We start from the raw sequence: 21052 nt of genomic DNA on the forward strand, positions 1-21052 counted from the left end.
CTGTAAGACGTTCATACCAAGCTCTAGGAGCCTGTTTTAATCCATACAAGGCTTTCTTGAGTTTGTAGACATGATTAGGATGATCTGGATCTGTGAATCCCTTTGGCTGTTCAACATAAACTTTCTCATTCAGATAGCCATTTAGAAAGGCACTTTTGACATCCATTAGGAATAATCTGAACTTCAAAAGACAGGCAACACCAAGCAAAAGTCTTATGGATTCCAACCTAGCCACTGGAGTAAAGGTTTCATCAAAGTCTACTCCTTCAATCTGAGTGTATCCTTGAGCCACCAGTCTTGCTTTGTTTCTAGTTACTACACCATTCTCATCTGACTTGTTCTTGAAAATCCACTTGGTTCCTATGATGTTTACTCCCTCAGGCCTAGGAATGAGATCCCATACTTCATTTCTTCTGAATTGATCAAGTTCTTCTTGCATAGCATTTATCCAGTATTCAATTGTCAGAGCCTCCTTGACATTCTTGGGTTCTAATTTGGATATAAAACATTCATGAGCAATATAGCTTCTAGCCCTGGTAGTAACTCCTTCTTTGAGGTCACCAATAATATTCTCTTGAGGATGATTCTTTTGAATTCTGATCGATAGAGCTTTATTTGCAGAGGTCATCTTGTGATCTTGCTCATCAGAACTGGTTTCTGATTCAATGTCGAGGTCAATAGTTGGGACATCGGCTGTGACATGTGGACCATCATCATCTTCAGTTGCACCAGTGTCTTCTCTTTCATTTGGTTGATCATCAATAGAGACATTTACAGATTCCATCATTACCTTTGTTCGAGAATTGTACACTCTGTAAGCTTTGTTGTTTGTAGAGTATCCCATGAAAATTCCTTCATCACTCTTAGGATCTAGCTTTCTTCTTTGTTCACGATCAGCCAGAATATAACATTTGCTCCCAAAGATATGAAAGTGTTTCACAGTTGGCTTCCTCCCTTTCCAGAGTTCATATAGAGTGACTGTGGTTTCGACTCTAATGGTTACTCTATTGTGAATGTAACAGGCTGTGTTCATGGCTTCTGCCCAGAACTTGTTGGAAATCTTCCTTGCATGAAGCATAACCCTGGTGGATTCTTGAAGAGTCCTATTTTTCCTTTCAACAATTCCATTCTGCTGAGGTGTAATTGGAGCTGAGAATTCATGGCTTATTCCTTCTGAATCACAGAAGTCAGAGAATTTGGAGTTCTCAAACTCTCTTCCATGATCACTTCCGATTCTTACTATAGAGAAATTCTTCTCAGTTTGAAGTTTCAGGCATAGCTTTTTGAATATGTCAAAGGTTTCTGATTTTTCTTTCATGAAGTCAATCCAAGTGAACCTGGAATAATCATCAACACAAACATAAACATATTTCTTACCTCCTAGACTTTCTACCTGCATGGGTCCCATCAAGTCCATGTGAAGAAATTCAAAGACTTTTGTTGTAGTTGGATGCTGAAGCTTTGCATGAGATGTTTTGGTCAGCTTTCCAATCTTGCATTCTCCACATATCTTTTCTTCATCTATTTTCAGTTTTGGTAGCACTTGAACAGCATCTTTAGAGATAACTTTCTGCATACTCTTGAGATTGATGTGACCTAGACGTTGGTGCCATAGATTCAACTCATCCACCTTTGATATCAAACATCTAGACAATTGGGCTTTCTCTTGTGGAATCCACATGTAGCAATTGTCTTTGGACCTGACACCTCTCATCACAATCTCTTGATCACTAGTGGTAACCATGCATTCAGTCTTGCTAAACATCACATTCAGATCTTGATCACACAACTGACTTATACTGATTATATTTGCTGCCAATCCCTTGACAAGAAGAACGTTGTTCAGATTAGGAGATCCAGAGTTTACCAATTTCCCAATGCCTTTGATTTTTCCTTTAGTACCATCTCCAAAGGTGATTGATTTACTGGAGTATTCCTTGAGATTTTCCAGATACTCCTTATTCCCAGTCATGTGTTTTGAGCAGCCACTGTCAAAATACCAGCCTTCACTTGATGAGACTCTAAAAGATGTGTGTGCTATAAGACATGAAACTTCTCCTTTGGGTACCCAAGCTTTCTTAGGTGTTTTGAGAACCTTCTGGATTTGAGGATATCCGTATAGCTTGAAGCAGTAGGGCTTAATGTGACCAAACCTACCACAATAATGACATCTCCATGGAGTTTGAGCAGTAGCCTTCTGAGTAGTAGGATGTTGAGGCATATGTTGTGACATCGGGCTTGACATCCGATAGTTCTCTGGGTTTTTAAACTCAGAGTTTTCCTTAGCTCTTACAAACTTCCTTGATGCTTTCTGATTTCCTCTATTCTCAGACTTGTAACTGAAACCAATGCCTTTAACACTCTTTCCTTGCTTGCTTGTTTCTTCCAGAATCTCTTCAAGCATATTAGATCCACTATTCAGCGTACGCACTGACTTGTAGGTATTTTCCAGCTTGGCTGTCAATGTAGCTACTTTCTCTTGAAGATCAGCTATAGTTAACAGAAGCTTGGCTTTTTCAACAGTTTCAAGATCCTTTAATTTTGAGTTCCATTTATCCAAGTCATCTTGCAGTTTATCAATGGTCTCCCTTAGGTTTTCATTTTCAGTCTTAACTTGTTCCATCTCATCTTCTTGCTCCTTCAGATGTTTGCAAGTTTCCTTCCATTTAACATGTAAGATTTTGTAAGTCTCTTCCAAATCCTCAAATGTCATTTCATCACCACTGGAATCTGAGTCATTGACAGCCCCTGAGAAGGCATTAACCTTGTTGGCAGATAACTCTTCCTCATCCTCAGTATCTTCATCTGACCATGTCATTACCATGCCTTTCTTTTGTTTCTTCAAGTAGGTTGCACACTCAGATCTAATGTGACCATAACCCTCACATTCATGACACTGAACACCCTTGTTTTGGCCTGATTTGTCCTCTTCTTTGACCTTTCGCTGGGAATTGTAGGATTTAGAGTTGTCTGACTTAATGTCCTGGACATTTGGCCTAGTCCTTCTGTCTATCTTCCTTAGAGCTTTGTTGAATTTTCTAGCAAGAAGTGCCAGAGCTTCAGATAGATTCTCACTTTCACTATCAGCATCATCTCCTTCAGTGGTGTTGGATACAAAAGCAATGCTTTTGGTCTTCTTTTCAGTTTTTTCACCCAACTTTAACTCATAAGTCTGCAGAGAACCAATCAGCTCATCCACTTTCAAACTGCTGATATCTTGAGCTTCTTCAATAGCAGTGACCTTCATTGCAAACTTGCTGGTTACAGACCTCAAGATTTTCCTCACAAGCTTTTCATCTGACATAGGTTCTCCCTGAGCAAATGATGCATTTGACAGATCACGCACACGCATGTGATATTCAGAAATTGTCTCATCTTCTGTCATTGTCAAGTTCTCAAAACGAGTAGTAAGCATCTGGAGTCTAGACATCCTCACCCTGGTTGTACCTTCATGTGCTGTTTTCAAAATCTCCCAAGCATCTTTGGCTACAGTGCAAGTATTAACCAATCTAAACATGTTTTTGTCCACAGCATTGAAGATAGCATTCATTGCTTTTGAGTTTGCCAAAGAAGCTTCTTCTTCAGCACTTGTCCATTCATCCTCAGGTTTTTCTTCAGGAGTAGATGTACTTCCTTTTGCTTGAGCTTTGACAGGATGCTTCCAGCCTTTGACAATAGCCTTCCAAGTTTTGATATCAATAGACTTGAGAAAGGCTATCATTCGAACCTTCCAGTAGTCATAATTGGAGCCATCCAGGATTGGTGGCCTGTTGATCGATCCTCCCTGGAGCTCACCCACACAGAACAGGGGTGCCTGCTCTGATGCCAATTGTAATTCTAGATCCCTTAGAACAAATGTCCTGCACGATGCTGGGACAATCGATTAGAACATCATATGACTGAAAGGTATGAACACAAAAACAACTAAAAGAAACAAGACACAAAAAGTTGTTAACCCAGTTCGGTGAAACTACACCTACGTTTGGTTAGCTTTCGCCCAATGAAAAGGAATTCCACTATCTCAAGATCTAGGTATTACAGACACACATGAACACATCAAGTTCATTGATCTTAATCTAATCTACCCAGTGGTCTTCTACTTAGAGCCACAACCTAAGTATGAGAGCCCCTCTCACTTTTCCTCAATCACTGCCACAGTGATTGGTAACAACAATAACACAAGGTTTGTTTGACACTCAAACACAACACAGAACTCAGTCTCACTTTATAGAATCAGTGAGCAAGACTAGATCACAACTAACAAAGACAAAGAACAACTTACACTCTTAAGAACACTTGATCTTCAAGGTAATTTTCTTAATCACTTCAAGCTTCAGGTCTTTGTCTATATATCCTTCAGCAGAGGCGGCTAGGGTTTATTTTGGGCTGAAGAACACTTTGATCCAACTCATATCAGTAGAGAATCTTCCAAGATCTGATATGAGTGATCAACAAATAAAATAGAAACAAATCTTTTAATCACAAATTTGTTCCAACAATAAACAACCCGCAATTGGCTCCCAACAATCAGTTACTTGACCTTCAAGTAAGCACAAAACATACCATAAAACATAACCATAAGGGACCCACTTGCATGCCAGCAGGGGCGGATGTCCTGGCCTTCACCAAGGCAGATGTCACAACATCGGCTAGGACATCAGGTAGTTTTTAACAAAATTGATGACAACAAAGAACAAAAGGAATCAAGAGGAAACACGATGCTGCAGATGTCGATGCTGAGACCGTCGCTTCCCCTTCAAAGAAGCGGACTAGAGGATCAACCTCGGTTGATCCCACGCTTAGATATTCGATCCATGTCGCTCCTTCTGAAACGGTCGGGACAGCCCCAAATGTTGCTGCTCCTGGGTCTGGCGAGTTTGTGCTAGACACCGTCCCTCCGCAGGAAATTGACGAGCTAGCCCCGAGGCCTACTGATGACGCTGCTCAACCTTCCCCCACAAGAAAATCCCAAAAATCCAAAGGGGGCGACCCTGGCACAGATGGAAAGTCCGGGGTCGTGATTCCCTCGCCCCAAAAGCAGAAAAAGAAAAAGAGAAAGGTCAAGAGAGCCAACGCCGCCAAGACTAGTGAAACATCTGCTCCTCGCCAAGGCATGGTGGGCGAGGATGGGCCTAACTCCGAGGGTGAGGCGGGACCCTCGCCCCTTCCCAAGGAGGGTGAGGCAGGACCCTCACCCCACTCCCAAGGAGACTCTTATTGGTCAAAGTGTTCCTGAGGGCGCTGCCTCTGATTTCCCTCAAACAATCCTCCCTTCTGACCATCCATCCCGTCAAGCAAGGGCAAGCTCATCCAGGGCCTCCCCGGTCCACACAGTGGGTCGTAGTGATGAGGATCAGGCTCCCGCCGCCTCACCTTCCCTTTGCCCTTCTTTCCCCGCCGTCGGGGATCTGAATGCTGACGAGAAGGAAAGCTCTCCTTTAAACCAGCAATCCACTCTGGTCGACTTTATGTTGACTGGTCCTTTCTTTGGTAATATGAGAGGAGCTGAAAATCCTGACCTTGTTGGTAGGGCACAAGAAGCCATTTCGAGCCTTTTGCGCGCGGGGTGTCTCTTCGCCAAGTTATCCCAGGATTCAGCATCAGCCGCTGAAGTTGAAGAGCTCCGCCAGAAGGCTTAGAGTTATCGTCTCGCCACACTAGAGGCGTATGGGGAGCGTGATAGGTTGCTGACTCAGGTGGTGGCCCAGACAACAAAGCTGAACAATTTGGGAATCGAGATGAATGGTTGTGAGACCGACTTATCCGCTTGCGAAGAGAGAATGGAGGACTTAAAGGATGAGCGGGGTGATCTGCAGAAGGAGTTGGAGGTGAAGAACGAGAATCGCCGCGAGTAGGGCCGCCTGCATTGTTAAGGACAAGGAAATCGCGTTCGTGCGCAGTGAGTTGGGATCGACGTACGAGTCTCTCGCCGAGGTGAGGTCTCAACTAGAGACAAAGGCCAAAGCTGTTGCTGATGCAGAAAATCATGCGGACTCCGAGATCAGAACTCTCCGAGCAAGGTTAGTGGTTGGGGCTGCGGCTGAGGCTGTGGAAGAGTGCGGCCGTGGTTTTTTCCTCGCCAAGGCCCAAGTCCAGTATCTTTATGAAGGAATCAACCTCGGCGGAATGGGAGCCTTCAAGAGGGTTACCCCCCACGGATTGGTCGGCCCTGATAGACCCTCAGGCCCAAGTTCCATTTTTTTTTGTTCTGCCTTGTGCCTTTAAGCTTTGTATTTTGTGCATGTGTAGCGATTTTGAATGTGTGCCGGTGGAAACTAGGACTTTTGCTCAGTCTGGGACTAAGGCTTTTCTTCACACCGATATTTCCCGTAAGAGCAGGTGTGGCTTTGCCGGTTTTGTCCCGGCAAGGACTTACAGTTGCTAGGGACCCAATGGCCATATAGGTATACCCAGACTTATGCCTAGTTTTATTCTCGCCCATATTTCGGGGAGGTCTCGTTTGCCCATATTTCGGGGAGACTTTTGGGATAACCAGCTTATCCTGAGATAAGGAGCTTATCCGCACACATCGCCAACGAGAGGTCAGCGATTCGCGCTGGACTTTCTGGAGCAATCCCTAGACATCAAGGTCGTGTTGGGATTGCCAACTTCAGGGAATTTTTCCCACCGGGCGAATGTGACATGTTAGTTGAGTTGCTATCTGGGTAGCAGCGGTTCGCGCCGGACTTTTCCGGAGCGATCCCCAGACATTAAGGTCGTGTTGGGATCGTCACCTTCAGGGAATTTTTCCCATCGGGCGACCTTCATATTATAGTCGAGCTAGGAGTATTGCTTGAGAATATCCTTTTGTATTTGATTTGTGAAATATTTTACATCGAGGGATGCCTCGTTAAAAAACTCCCGTGTCGGAGAACAAGAATGCATCTTTATTTTTGGTCCTAATTTTTTGGTTCCTTTGCTGCGTCCTCGCTCCTGCTTCCTACATGCTTTCGCTTCCAGCCCCTTAGGTCAAATTATCACTCCCATCACCTCCTCTTTCAAGCCCGACGTGCTCTCCACCCACTCATTGTTATTGCAGGGTTGGTTTCTTTCCCGGCCCGCGTCGTGGTAATGAGGAACTTCTCCTATGTTGCCTTTTTGCTTGTCGCGCTTGGATATCCCTGGCTTGAAAGCTACCGAACCCACCGGCTTCCAATATCTTGCCTCTCTTTTTCCTTTACCTGGGCGGCGACTCACATGGTTCCCTCTCCTCGCCTTCTGCTTGTCCTTAGACCGTTCGCGCGCCCCGTTACCGCTTTTCCCGTCATCGCCTTGCTGGATGATTCGCTGATCCATTCCCTGAATTGTGACCCCTTTTCTATGTTTTGTTCATCTCGCCCTGTATTCAGGAGATTCGGCTTCCTAAACATTGGCAATCCCCAAAGCGTTGGGTCCTTTGGACTCCAGCTAAGTAGGTCGAAATTGTCCTATACTAGCTTCTCCAGGCGCCTCTCTTGGCTGACCGTCAGCCTGGGCTCGATTTCCAGCACCCCTCTGCTGAATTTATACGCCTCTAAATCCACGATCACACCTGCCCTACGCTCGTCTGCATGAGCGTCCGTGAACTGTCCATCGCTGCCCGTCCTGCCATCTATCCTAACCTATCCTTGGCTGCTCCCTGACCTTCCTATCCCTCTGTCAATCATCTTCTCCAATCTCCCCTGTCTGTCTTGATTACCTTGGATGACCTCAACCTCATGACACCTGTGTCCCTCGCCAGCTCCCTTTGTTCCATACAGACTGAGACAGTTGTTATAACATTCTCTCGCCCTCCTTTGATCAACCATAATCTTTCCCACTCTTCCACACATCAGCGGGTATTTCACTGCAGGTGAGCTGTCGAAATCACTGCGCAGAGGCGATTGAGCGTGTTCCTTCCAATGATGACGTTGTATGACGCTACGACCTGCAACACAAGATACCTTACGCAGAGGTGCTTGGCGTTTTTGTCGACACAAAAAATTGTGTCCAAATCTATATATCTGCGTACCTAGACTTGCTCGCCCGAGAAGCCTACCAACGTTCCTATGTAGGGCATCAAATTTTTGTATGTCAGTCCCAACTGATCAAATGCATCGCCGTAGATAATGTCGGCAGAGCTCCCCTGGTCTAAGAGAACTCGTCGCACATTGAAACTGTTGATCCTGATCATCACAACCACATGATCATCTTTGTGCGTTTTGATCCCCTCGAAATCCGTGGATGATATCACTATATCTGGATGCTGGAAACCAAATGGGGTCTCATAATGTTGCACTGATGTCACTGCTCTTACGTGCCCTCGTCTCACCGAGGCCGTGTCTCGGCCTCCACCAAAGCCAGCCGCGATTGTGTTTATTGTTCTAACTGGCGGCTCAAGATCCTTATTAAAGGTTTCTTCCGCCCCCTTCTTCCTTGTCGCTAGTGTTTCCTTTTTGTCAGTGGTTGGCGTACGGCGGCGGTCGTCCCTTCTGCGATCATCCAGCTGGCGCCCCCCTCTGTACCAGCTTCCCTGCTGCCGTTCTCCATTCCACCGATTGCTGCGGTCATTCATCTGCGATCGCCCCGCCCGAATGAGGCTCTCAATTTCATTTTTCAGTGTAAAGCAATCCCCCGTGTCATGGTCTGCTGAGCGGTGATACTCGCACCACTTTGTTTTATCCAACGCCGCTCGAGGCGGGTCGGTCTCCTTCTCGCCTTCCTCAACTGTGTGGGTCGCCTTGACCTCACGAAGTAGTTCCGTCAAATGTGCATTTAGACTCTTTCCTGACTCCTCTCGCCGACGAGAGTCAGCCTGATGCCACGGTCTGCGGCGCTCAAAATTTTCCCTCTTAGGGTACAATGGCTCCTTCACAGCCTTTTCCCCTGTCCTCATCTTCCTGTCTCACCTCTTGTTACCTTCCCCTCTCTGCTTACTCTGTTTTCCTTCTGGCGATGCGTCCCTCTGTTCGCCATCCTTCTCCTTTTTCACACGCCTTCGCTGGAAAGCATAATCCTCCTCGTCCAGAATGTAAGTGTTCACTCGCGCACGGATCTCTGCCATGGACCGAGCTGGCTTACGGCTCAATTTGCTATTCAGCCTCCCTGGCCGCAACACATTCTTGAAGGCACGCACACAAGCATGCGGCTCTAATTCCTCGATCTTGACGGACGCCGTGCTGAATCATTTTCACGTACTGCTTCAGAGTCTAACCCTCGGACTGGCGGACATTGTACAGATCCTCAATTGTCACCTTCTTGGTTTTACTGGCGGAAAACTAGATGAGGAACTTTGATGAGAAATCACGAAAATTCGTGATCGATCCTCCGGGTAGAGTTGTGAACCACGCCATGGCCGTGCCTTTGAACGTAGCTAGAAACATCCTACACTTTACTGCGTCGGAAGCGGCACTAATTACCATTTTTGTGTTAAAGTATAGCAGATGCTCCTTGGGATCAGCTTACCGACTATACGTCTCAAGGACAATATTCTTCATGTTATCCGTGATAGCCACCTCCCTAGCTGCCGCCGAGAACGGTTCAAATTCAGCCACAGCTTCCGCTTCGCGCTCCCCTTCATCTTGTTGCTCCTAATGATAATATTCCAACTGTTCCTGTAAGTAATCGTTTCGCTGTCGTACATCATCGATGCTACGGACCAAGCGCCTCCAATCTTGTCCGAAGATCGGTGCTTGAGGTGCCGGAATCTTCTCTTTTGAAGCTCCGGGGGAATGCACCGGTGACCTCTGCTGTTCCGGTGAAGTTGGCGGAGAAGGTAGTGGAGGCGCTGGAGAAGGAAGAGGTGGAGGTGGAGGTGGTGGCGGAGGAGTTAACTGATTGGTTTTGTAACACCCCGATTTCCAGGTGTCACTTTAGTAACTAAAAATAAACTTTACGCGGAAAACAGATATTTTTTTTTTCGTTTGATTCCTTTTAATTAAAGCGATAGAAAATAAAGACATAACCCAACAACTAAACTAACCGATATACAACATATACAGGTACAGCCTCAGCTGCACGTCAACGTCACGCGCACTCGCAGTTACCTCAAAGTAGTGTGCCCGTAGGCAAATATGTACAGAACCAGTAGTGTAAGTAAAAAGTATCAAAAGTACAGTCATCCAAGAGAAAGTCGGCTCCAAAAATGGCCTCAACAAAAGACCCCTATATCCGACAGACTTTCTGTGATTCCTCATCAAAAGAACCACACAAAAAGCCATGTATCGGGAACCTACCCTGTCCCAAAAGTAAGACGAATCAGAGCTCTATAGAAAATCTGACGCTGCCTAACCTACGCTCCCAGTCCTGCTCATAGCATCTCCTCCTCTCCCTCGTTGTAAGACCTGGATTTGCCGGACAAGTTAATTTCCGACTCATGCGTAGAATCAGTGTAAGCGTGTCAGGAGTTTGATATTTGAGAAAGATTAATGAAGAAGAAAGTTCAGGAATTCCTTGAGGAATGTTGAGTAGTTCCTTTCGAAGTTAGTACGAGTCGTCTGCACACCTGCTTTATGGCGAGCGTGTCCAGAATCGGCTATTTCGCTTTTAGAGCAACGTATTAAGTGAGATTTTGAATCCTTGGAAAATTTAAAGATTCTCTTTATTTTTCCTTCGACCAGCGTTTCATTTCGGAACTCTGGACTGTACGCACGATAGGTTTCACTTTTCGGATGTCCGCCGACGCTAATTTCTTTGCTTCGAAACCCTAGATTCGAGCGATGGACGAAGACTTTTTCTATTCGGGACTTCTAACAAAGTTTCCGTCCGCGTTGCCAGATTTGTTTCGACATTTCCAATCTTTCTTCAGTAGGAAGTTTTGTCGTTTGAGCATGACAGCAAAAAGTAGTTTTTCGGGACAGACTAACTTACACCGCTTTTGGGATTTTAGATATCGTTTTCCCCAAATCATAGATACTTGTTTTGAGTTCTGGAATTCTGACGCCAGAATCTCTCTTAGAATTCTTCGGTGAATGTGCTGCAAAAATCGGAATCGCAAAATTTTCATTTTCCCGCGATTTCGCCCGCCTATAATAGGCGAAAAAGCAAAATATCTTCCATTTTTCCTCCATTGTGGCCGAGAATTGAGGAGAGCAAGGGGGAGGGAGATTTTCGCCGAAACTCGACCAATCTTCGCGCAGTTCATCTCTACTTCTAGGTATCGAGGTAACTAGCTTGATTCCTACCTCTGATTACTGTTTCTGTTGCGTTTCTGAAGTCGTTTCTGTGCTCACAGTTTTGAGCTTTTTGTAAAACTGTCCGATTTCTCTGATTTCTTGCTTGGGTTATGTTCCTTACGTTCCCAAGAGTCTAAAAACTCTGTCAGTAATCGCTGATTGTGACCCAGTTGTCCAAGATCTGAAAAACTAATTCGAAACCTTTTTGTCTCACATTTCGAAACTTTATTGTCGAAAAGTCATAATCTGACTTCGTGCCTTTAGGATTTGTTGTCACAGATGTCATTAGGATCATTGCTGTCCAATTTGTTTTCAGAACTGATAACTTTGAGGTTTTGAGCTTTTATTCTGGACCAAAATGCCCCTGGATAGCCGTATTTCGACCCGATTGTCAGAAAATTGTTCTGACAGTTTCTTTGCCTTAGTTTTACCCTAAAACTACCTTGTAAACAGATTTGATCGAAGAAAAAGAGCCGAAGCCCTTTTTCCTTTGAGGCCGTGGGTTATTCCTTTAGGGGGGAAGTTTTTCGTTTTCGAAAACTTGTCTTTTCGTACCCGGATGTCGTATTCTGAAGCTTTAATGCTTTGTATTGCGATCGAACTAATCGATTTTGTGTGGTTTCTGCTTTGTTTTTCTCCGAGGTTCAGTTGAAGGAACTTTGGGAGTTTCAAAGCAACTTACTTACTAGCTATTGATTTATAGGCGTCGATAAATTCGACTTGAATATTGCTTGATATTGAATGTTGTTTATCGTTTTGAACTGGAAAATGTTTTCTGGAGGCTTCGGCCGAGTGAACTTATATGAGACGTGTGTCTCCGTTTTCTGAGAGGCTTCGGCCGTTTACTGGTTTCCGTATTACTGCTTCCTAGTGGATAGGACAGGGTTATGTTTTTCCGTAATTACTTAATTCACATGCCATACTTGCTAAGTGATTAAATGGTTAATCTTAGGCTATGTGAATACTTGTGCACATTATTCTGGAGTATGCAATTATTATGGGAATATGCTGACCATATTGTGCAACTTATATCGGTTACTCGTGGACTAACCAAATGTGAGGAATAACAGTTAGTTATGCCCCGTTGGTGGCGAACTCTTAAAGGTTTATTTCGACAGGACGAACTGAGGTTCATGCTCTTGTCTTCTTTTGTAGTTTCAAGACCTTCTCATGGGAATTTGGGGATATCGGGATCTTTTGAACTTATAGTTTTGGAAAGAAAATATTTTCATGAGAAATTCCATAATGCTTTAAACAACATTCAAACTCTTTTAATTAAATGTCAAGGATCTCAAATGAACTTCTAAGATTTGGATATTAATTTTGAAAAATGAGAAGTGTCGCCGAATCGAAGTTTTGAGGAAGCTTAAAAGTTTCTGAGTATGCTTATACTCTTTCGCTCGATGAGCAGTATATTTATTCGACTATCTGAAGGATAAGTCAGGGAACTATAAGTTTCCAAGTACATTGTTACTCTTCGCTCGCTGAGCAGTTTTTGAGCATCGAAATTTGATGAGTCAGATTACTCAAGAAGTCATCAAGGGTGATTGCACTCCTTTCATAATTAATTGTCTTTTGTCGCCGGATCGACATTTACCTTCGGGTACAGTATATCTATATGCCTTCGGGTACAGTATATACCTTCGGGTACAATATATACCTTCGGGTACAGCATGCCTTCGGGTAACTCGGGCATTCGATGGGGGATATGATCGACCGTATGGTTAGGATCGACCTGTTGATGTCAGGCATAACGGAGGGAAAAGTCGACCCACAGGGTTAGGACTGATCCGGCTATGTCAAGGTTGTAAGTGACACTCGAGGGTTATGGTCGACACAATGCCAGTGTTAGGACCGACTCGATCGTGCCCAGCCTATTTCTTCCGGAACCTTTTGAATTGACGTTGCATTGACATAACATGCACTCTAACTATATTGGTTGAGATCTTGATAATTTGATGTTGATAAACATCGTTATGAGTTTTTGATGATTTGATATTTGTGAACATTGTTATGTTATTTGTTGAATTGTTGAGATATTGAATATTGTGTTGTTATTAGAGATTAGATAACATGCCATGTATATACCTTAGGGTAGGCAATACATAACTTATATGTATATATAGACAACATATGTATATACCCCCTTTATCGAATGTTGATTGTATATCTATTGTATTCTGTAAGTTGACCCTCGCACCTTGGCTTTGTTTGTATGTTTGTGCTTGGGCGGTCGGCCTGCTGCCAGGCGTCCGTCAGCCGGTTCGTGATGATTCGTTGTGCGGGAAAGACCCGGAGCGAAAAGACTATTACTAAAGCTTTCGACGAGGACCCGAACTTCATGCCTGATCGAGGGAGGGTCGATGATAGTAGTGTGGGATATGGGTGGTTAGAGTCTTTTGAGTTTGTTGTTACTGTAATAGCTCTGATTCGTTTTGCTTTTGGGACAGGGTAGATTCCCGACGCATGACTTTTTGTGTGATTCTCTTACTGAGGAATCACAGTGAGTCAGTCGGAACATAGGGGTCTTTGCTTAGGCCATTTTGAGGCCGACTTTCTCCCAGTGGATTGTAATTATAACTTTCTTACTCACACTTCTGGATCTGTATATATTTGCCTACGGGCACACTATTTTGGAGTCACTGCGAGTGCGCGTGACGTGGAAGTGCAGCTGAGGCTGTACATGTCTATATTTGATGTACATTGGTTAGTTAGTGGTTGGGTTATATTGTTATTTTATATTGCTTTGATTAAAAGGAATCAATCGAAAAAGAATTACCTGATTTTCCGCGAAAGTTTATTTTTTTTTTGTTACTAAAGTGACACCTGGAAATGGGGGTGTTACACTCGTCGCTCGGCGAGTAGCTGTCCCCACTGTTGTCGGAGTCCGAGTCGGAATCCACCGTAATCATCTCGGTGTCCAAGTCCACGACCTCCCACCTAACTGTCCTGCGCACCGTCCTAGTCAAGCCCGTCTCAACATCCACCTCTCTAGTAAGAACATCCTCCTCCACCACCCGAACCAGGGGGATCCACACGGTAGCCGCGCGGTGGAGTAAAAGGAAAACGACGTGAGGCAGATGGAACAACAGACTCCCTCTTCGGCTGCACGAGCCTCGAGGACGACGCCACGTCGGTAGGATCAATGGCAGTAGCAGGAGGTGGCGCAACAGGTGTAGCAACATCAGCCTCGATCTCAGCTGGGTCCTCGTCATCGGAAGAAGATGAAGTCGGAGGTGGTGCAGGTGGTCCTCGACCAGTACCTGGTCCACAGCGAACTGAAGGCGGCAAGTCAAAGCTAAGCTCCATTCGTCGTAGCACTCCTCTCGTCAAACGTCCACGCTCGTCTGTCCGGTCCTCCATGACCCTTCCCCGGTACGTCGCTCGGTGACCCGCAACATCGATCACCCAAGCGGTGGGGGCATGACGGTCCACCAACTCATACCTGATCCCCCCCGAGGGAGAGACCATCGAAAACCAGTCCGCCATCGACATCTGGCAGCAGGCCGACCGCCCAAACACAAACATGAAACCAAAGCCAAGGCGCTAGGGTCAACTCACGGAATAAAGTAATTATACACTCAACATGTGATAAGGGGTATAGATATATATGTTGATATATATATATATATATATATATATATAAATAAATAATCCTAGCATGTTATTGGCTCTAACAATGCTTCAATAAATTAAATAGCATACAATTCCAGTAAGGGTGAATGTATGCGTGAAATGCAATCAATAAGATCCGGATAGTTCAAGTGGGATGGGCACCATCGAGTCAGTCCTAACACCGGCCTAGTGTTTAACCATTTCTGCTCGGGTGTCACTTACAAACCCATGCATAGTCGGATCAGCCCCAACCATCAATGGTCGTGCCACTCTGCCCACTATGCCGAAGATACACCCAGGTGTTCTTCGATGAAGGCAATCCCCAACCTTCGTGAAGCATTCCCGTTCTTCACTAGTGAAGCATTCCCGTTCTTCACTATTGGTGAAGCATTCACGTTCTTCACCGAATGATGCATGATGCAATATGGTTAGCTAAACATCGAATCGTCCTCCCAACGCAAGTGTTTAGCTCAAAACCCAATCTCGAAACCCAAGAGTTTAGTGTCGGTCAATACAACACAACTCCAACAACAAGAGTACTAAGGTACTCGGTGACTTTCAATCATCACCGTGGCTCACCCCCCCCCCCCCTGGTGTCCAGCAATTCTCCAAAACCCGCAACAAAAGTCGACTTTTCCCCGTCTTTCGCAATTATTTTCCCCTTTAGATTCCCTATGGTTTATTCGTTAATAAAAATGTTTCGAATTGAATTAGTCAAGTTATGAGTTTATTTCTCGAAGTCTAAGTTTCCCAAAGTCTCTAGTTTTCAAAATTTTATTCATTCTAAGTTTTCCAAAAGCCTACCAAAAGCAGTTCTCGGGGAATGTCTAAGTAAACAACAAATGGCTAAGTCTGAAACCCCACGTTTGAACTTGCCTAGGGTTGTTTCCCCAACCCAAAACATCAACTATAACCAGTTCAATGATTCCCCACTCCGAAGTCGCGTCAAAACGCACAATTCAATAACATCTCAATATCATAAGTTATGGAAAACATCATAAAATTAATTCATCATCATAATCAATATCAAAGTAAAGCATAAGTCGAATTTATCGACGCCTATCATGCAATCTTAGCTAAAAGGTAAGTTGCCCTAACCTCGAGCTGCTCCAGCCTCGTGGTCTAAATTTCCTTCACACGATTGCTCTGAGAAACCCAAAGTTCCCTCAACTGAACCTCAGAGAAAACAAAGCAGAAATCCAAAAAAAATCCATTAACTCGATCACAATACAACTCATTAATGATAGACAAAGCATTAAAGCTTCATAATACAACAATCGAGTACGAAAAGACAAGTTTTCGAAAACGAAAAACTCCCTTCCCTTGACCAAGCTCTCGGCCATAAAGAGAAAAGAGCTCCGGCTCTTTTTCTTTGATCTAATCTGTTTACAAGGTAGTTTTAGGGTAAAACTAAGGCAAAGAAACTGTCGGAAAAAATTTTCGGACGATCGGATCGAAATACGACTATTCAGGGGCGTTTTGGTCCAAAATAAAAGCTCAAAACCTCAAAGTTAAAACTTCGGAAAACAAATTTGACAGCGATGTTCCTAACGACATTTGTAACAACTAATCCTAAAGGCACGAAGTCGGATTGCGACTTTTCGACATTAAAGTTTCGAAATGTGCGCAAAAAGGGTTTTGAATCAGTTTTTCAGATCCTTGACAACTCGATCAAAATCGGCGAATACCGGCGAGTGTTCTAGGCTCTTGGGCATGTACAGAAGATATCCCAAGCGAAAAATCAAGAAAAACGGATAGTTTTACGAAAAGCTCGAAACTTTGAGCACAAAAACGACTAAAGAAAAGCAGTAGAAACGATGATCAGAGGTAAGAATCAAGCTAGTTACCTCGATACCTTGAAGTAGGAACGAACTGCGCGAAGATCGGTTATGTTTCGGTGAAAAATCTTTCTCTCCTCTTCTCCCCTTGAACTCACGGCTCCTTTGGTGGTTTTGGGAGATATTTTTGAATTTTTCAACTATTTATAGGAAGGTGAAATCGCGGGAAAAATGAAAATTTCGCGATTCCGATTTTTGTAGCATGTTCACCGATGAATTCTAAGAGAGATTCTGGCGACAGAATTCCAGAACTCCAAACAAATCTCTGACATTTGGGAAAAAACGATATCTAAGATCCCAAAAGCGGTGTAAGTTAATCTATCCCGAAAAACTACTTTTTGCTGTGATGGTCAGACGACAAAACTTTGTTCTGAAGAAAGATTGGAAATGTCGAAACAAATCTGGCAGCATGGACGGAAACTTCGTTAAAAGCTCCGAATAGAAAAAGTCTTCATTCACTGATTGAATTTAGGGTTTTGAAGCAAAGAAATAAGCGTCGTCGGACTTCCGAGAAGTGAATACTATCGTGCGTACAGTCCAGGGTTCCGAAATGAAACACTGGTCGAAGGAAAAATAAAGAGAACTTTTTACTTTCCCAAGGATTTGAAATCTCACTTAAACGTTGCTTTAAAAGCAAAATTAGCCTATTCTGGACACTCTCGCCATAAGGCAGGTGTGCAGAGGACTCGCACTAACTCCTAAAACAACTATGAAACATTCCTCAAGCAATTCCTGAACCTTCTTCTTCATTAAACTTTTTCGAACAACGAACTCATGTCACGCTTACACTGATCCTACGCGTGAGTCGGAAATTAAACTTGATCTGAAAATGCAGGTCTTATAGTTTTCTTCACGGTGAACCTGCTCGCATCGCGACCTGCATCTCACGCGACGCGGAGGTGAACAGAACCTCCGCGTCGCTGCGCCTGATCTTCGTCGCGTCGTCGACGACGTGTCTCCATTGCTCAAAAAATCTAGAAATCGAAGATAATCACACAGAAAATCGAACTTCTCGGGATCAAATCGCAATCCACGTAGTCGGGGATTGAAATCTACCGTTCCCCACAGACGACGCCAAATGTTCTATCCATGGACATTGAGATGAGGTATAGTACCTAGGGTGTATGGAACGTAATGTGAGATTCCTAGAGAGAATAAGAGCGTAACCGCTTTAGAGAGAGAAAGTAACTGAATTTCAATCTTATTATCTCTCAAATGAGCTAAGATTCCTTTACAATTGGTATTCATCCCCTATTTATAGATGTGGAGTTGGGTTTGGCGCCTTTAACCCTTCCTAATGGGCCGATTGGGCCTCTGGGTTGAGGCGCAAGTCCTTGGTCCGCTCATCACCCTGAGCTGGCGCTCTTGGGCGAGGGACCCTTGGGTCTCGCCCAGTCCATTCGCCGAGTTTATGTCGGCGATGTCAAGCTCACAGGAAAGGACAAGCATGGGAACATTGTGGAGATTCAGCGGATAACAGGAAAAATCATCATGCCTTATCCACCACCAAGGTTTTACTACCCAGAGGACGTAGGTTCACAAGTCGCTTCAGTGGAGACAGATCCTTCTGAGGAAGTACCTGTTGAAGTCCAAGCACCAGTGGAACAAATTGTGATTCCAGCTCAGGAGCCAGTTGAAGAACCCAAACTTGATGAACATATGGAGTTGGCTAATCGTGTTCCTGTAGCACCGGATTGGTGGTGCGATGAGAATGCTTGTTGCAGTCTTGGTTCTTTTGATCTTCCACTAGAGTCTCTGCCAGTAGCTGAGCCACCTTTGAAGAAGCGCAGCTGCAACCAAGATTCAGTTGGGGTTGAGCTTTTTAAGATCTCCAGTGACGATGAAGACTAAGTTGGAGGGTAGTTTACTTTGGAAACCCGAGAGCGAAGACATCGAACTTTGATTACTCTATATTTTTGTTGAACTTTTATCAAGGTTTAATTATTTCTTTCAGTTGTAATTTAGTTGACGGTTTCCATACTTGGTTTTTACACACATGGGTGTTGCCATAGTACTTTTATTTTTAATTACAGGTTTCATTTCATTTATTTCGTTAATTCGTATTTATTCGCGCGGTTTGATCTTAAATGATTTACGAATGAAGTTAAGGGTTTTTGGTAAAATGAGTCTTTGTCACTAATTAATGGATTATAATTAAACCGACGAAAATTCTTTCGAAAACTCATGATGATTTGTTACTAAGTGACACTCGAGAAATCGAGGCATTACATTGGAGACTCTTGCTGATGTTGCTACTGCACAGGATGTCGCACCAAATGTTGAATCATAGTAGGATCGTGATCCTGATTCTAATTCTGAAAAGAACTCTCATGAGTCTGATGCAGAGGAGGGCGATGATTATGATGTTGCAAGCCATGATTCTTCAAGTGAGAAGACTCCCTCTATTGAGATCCCCCCTGAGAAATCTCTTGAAACCTTATCCAGAAAGGGTAATGAACCAGTGTTGATTGCCTCTGAAGAAGAGGAATCTGATGATAAAGAACTAATCAAGAAACTTGCAAGAAAAAATGCTACTGCTTCTGCAAGCAAGAATACTACAAATAAGAAGAAAAAAGGTTATGGTGCTCAGACCCCCAAGACTCGAAAAGCATCTCAGGTCCCAGTTCCTGAGAAGAAGAAAAAGAAAGAAAAGAAAGAGGAGAAGGTTGCTGCCTCTACTGGAAGGAAGAGGAAACATGTTTCTGACACTAACTCTAAACCAGATGTCGAGCAAGTTGTCCCAGACATCTCTACCAGTTCAAAGAAGAGAGTCAAGGGGAAGATGATTCCTTTGAATGTTCCAGATGCACCCATGAATAATGTGTCTTTCCACTCTGCTGAGTTTGCTCAGAGATGGAAATTTGTTTTTCAGAGGAGAGTTGTTGTTGAAAGAGAATTGAGTGAAGAAGCCTTAAGCTACACTAAGATCATGACTATTATTGAACAGGTTGGGTTGATGAAGACTGTGACTGGACTTGGTAAGTGCTTTATTCAACTGGTAAGGGAATTCACTGTCAATATTCCCTCTGATTGTGATAATGAGGATAGTGCTGAGTATAGAAAGATGTTTGTGAGAGGAAAAGACATTGATTTCTCTCTTGAAGTGAACAATACCTATTTGGGCAGAAGCCCTGATGCTGTGACTGATGAGGAGTCTGACTTGGACAGGGTTGCTAACACCCTTACTGGGAAGTTGGTCAAGAAGTGGCCAAAGAAAGGGTCGTTACCCTATGGAAAGCTGACTACTAAGTATCTTGTGCTATACAAAATAGGAACTGCAAACTAGATGGCTACTCAACATCTCTCTGGAGTGACTCCACCCCTGGCCAAAAGCTTTACCTGATTGGCACAAGAGGTGATTTTGATTTTGGTAGTCTTGTTTATGAGCAGACTCTCAAGCATGTTGGTTCTTTTGCTGTGAAGCTGCCTATTTTGTTTCCTTGTGTTCTCTTTAGGCTCATTTTGCAACAACATCCCATCATTCTGAGGGCTGATGAACCTCTAGGTAAGAAGCCTCAACCTCTGAAATTTGACTATCACATGTTTGTTGGACCACATGTTCCAGACATTATGCTATCTGTTGCTAGAGGAACTACCAAGACACTGTGGCTGAATTGCAGGAAGTTTCCAAGACACTACAAGACACTATACAGGCTTGCAGGTGAGGAAAATTAATATTGATCAACTGATCAAAGCCCTGACTGGGGTTCATGCTGTTGATGAGGAAGAAAAGGTTGAAGAGGAAGCTGAGAATGCTGAGGATGAAATTGCTGCTGTTGAAGAAGAGGAAGCTCAATATGAAACTAATGGAGAAGAAGACAGTGAGTCTGAAAAAGAAGAAGAAGAGTCTGATGGAGAAGAAAAGGAGGATGTAACCGGTTCTACCAGTTCTGCCTCGGTTAGTGCTTCACTTTAAGTTGTTTTTTAGTTCTTTTGTTTTGGATGTATTTGTTGAAGACTGATTCTCTCATGGTCTGTAATAATTCTACAATATTTTTTGTACACTTTGGTTAGCTACTATGGCTCAATTTCCTGGATAGGTTTCTTCATATGATCTTCACTGAGCGTTTGCCAAATTGTGCTAATAATGGGGAGTAGTGTAGTTGTGGTTTGCAGAGTAGTTCTGGTTGTTTCTTATCTACTGTAAAGGTTGTATGCAAATCAAAGGTTATCTGATGTGCACTCTGATCTGCCTTGTGTGTTTAGTACTACTTCTGGACTATTTCTGATTGTGTAAAGTTGCTGTTAATAGCTATGTGTGATATGTTTCTTTAGCTACCTTGGCGTGTTCCGATGCTCTTATACTGCTGGATGAAAAGAGCTTTATGGTTGTGATTGGTATTAGCTAAAATTTGACAAAGGGGGAGATTTTTGTTCCCTTGTTATGGTTGTCTGCATTTTAGCTAATGTTTGTGTGTGCCAAGTTTTTGGACAAGATGTTGTAACATCGTGTTATGACATTTGTCC

At 43.7% G+C, this 21052-nt stretch overlaps 1 protein-coding gene across 1 annotated transcript; it reads left to right on the forward strand.

Moving 5' to 3' along the window:
* The first annotated feature begins 18076 nt into the window (after window positions 1-18076).
* Window positions 18077-20683, forward strand: LOC130744087 (uncharacterized). Its single transcript, XM_057596282.1, has 5 exons — window positions 18077-18391; window positions 18879-19777; window positions 19858-20090; window positions 20206-20483; window positions 20600-20683. Exons 1-5 carry the CDS (start codon window positions 18077-18079, stop codon window positions 20681-20683), a joined length of 1809 nt encoding a protein of 602 aa, XP_057452265.1.
* The last annotated feature ends 369 nt before the right edge of the window (window positions 20684-21052 follow it).

The sequence above is a fragment of the Lotus japonicus genome, chromosome 3, assembly GCF_012489685.1.
Source record: "Lotus japonicus ecotype B-129 chromosome 3, LjGifu_v1.2".
NCBI lineage: Eukaryota > Viridiplantae > Streptophyta > Magnoliopsida > Fabales > Fabaceae > Lotus > Lotus japonicus.

Excerpts from the sequence above, each read along its gene's own strand:
- LOC130744087 (XM_057596282.1), top strand. The coding sequence starts at position 18,077 with ATGCCTTATCCACCACCAAGGTTTTACTACCCAGAGGACGTAGGTTCA. Across the intron at positions 18,392-18,878 it reads GCAGCTGCAACCAAGATTCA|GATCGTGATCCTGATTCTAA; the intron begins GTTGGGGTTGAG and ends GAATCATAGTAG. Across the intron at positions 19,778-19,857 it reads GCTAACACCCTTACTGGGAA|GAACTGCAAACTAGATGGCT; the intron begins GTTGGTCAAGAA and ends TATACAAAATAG.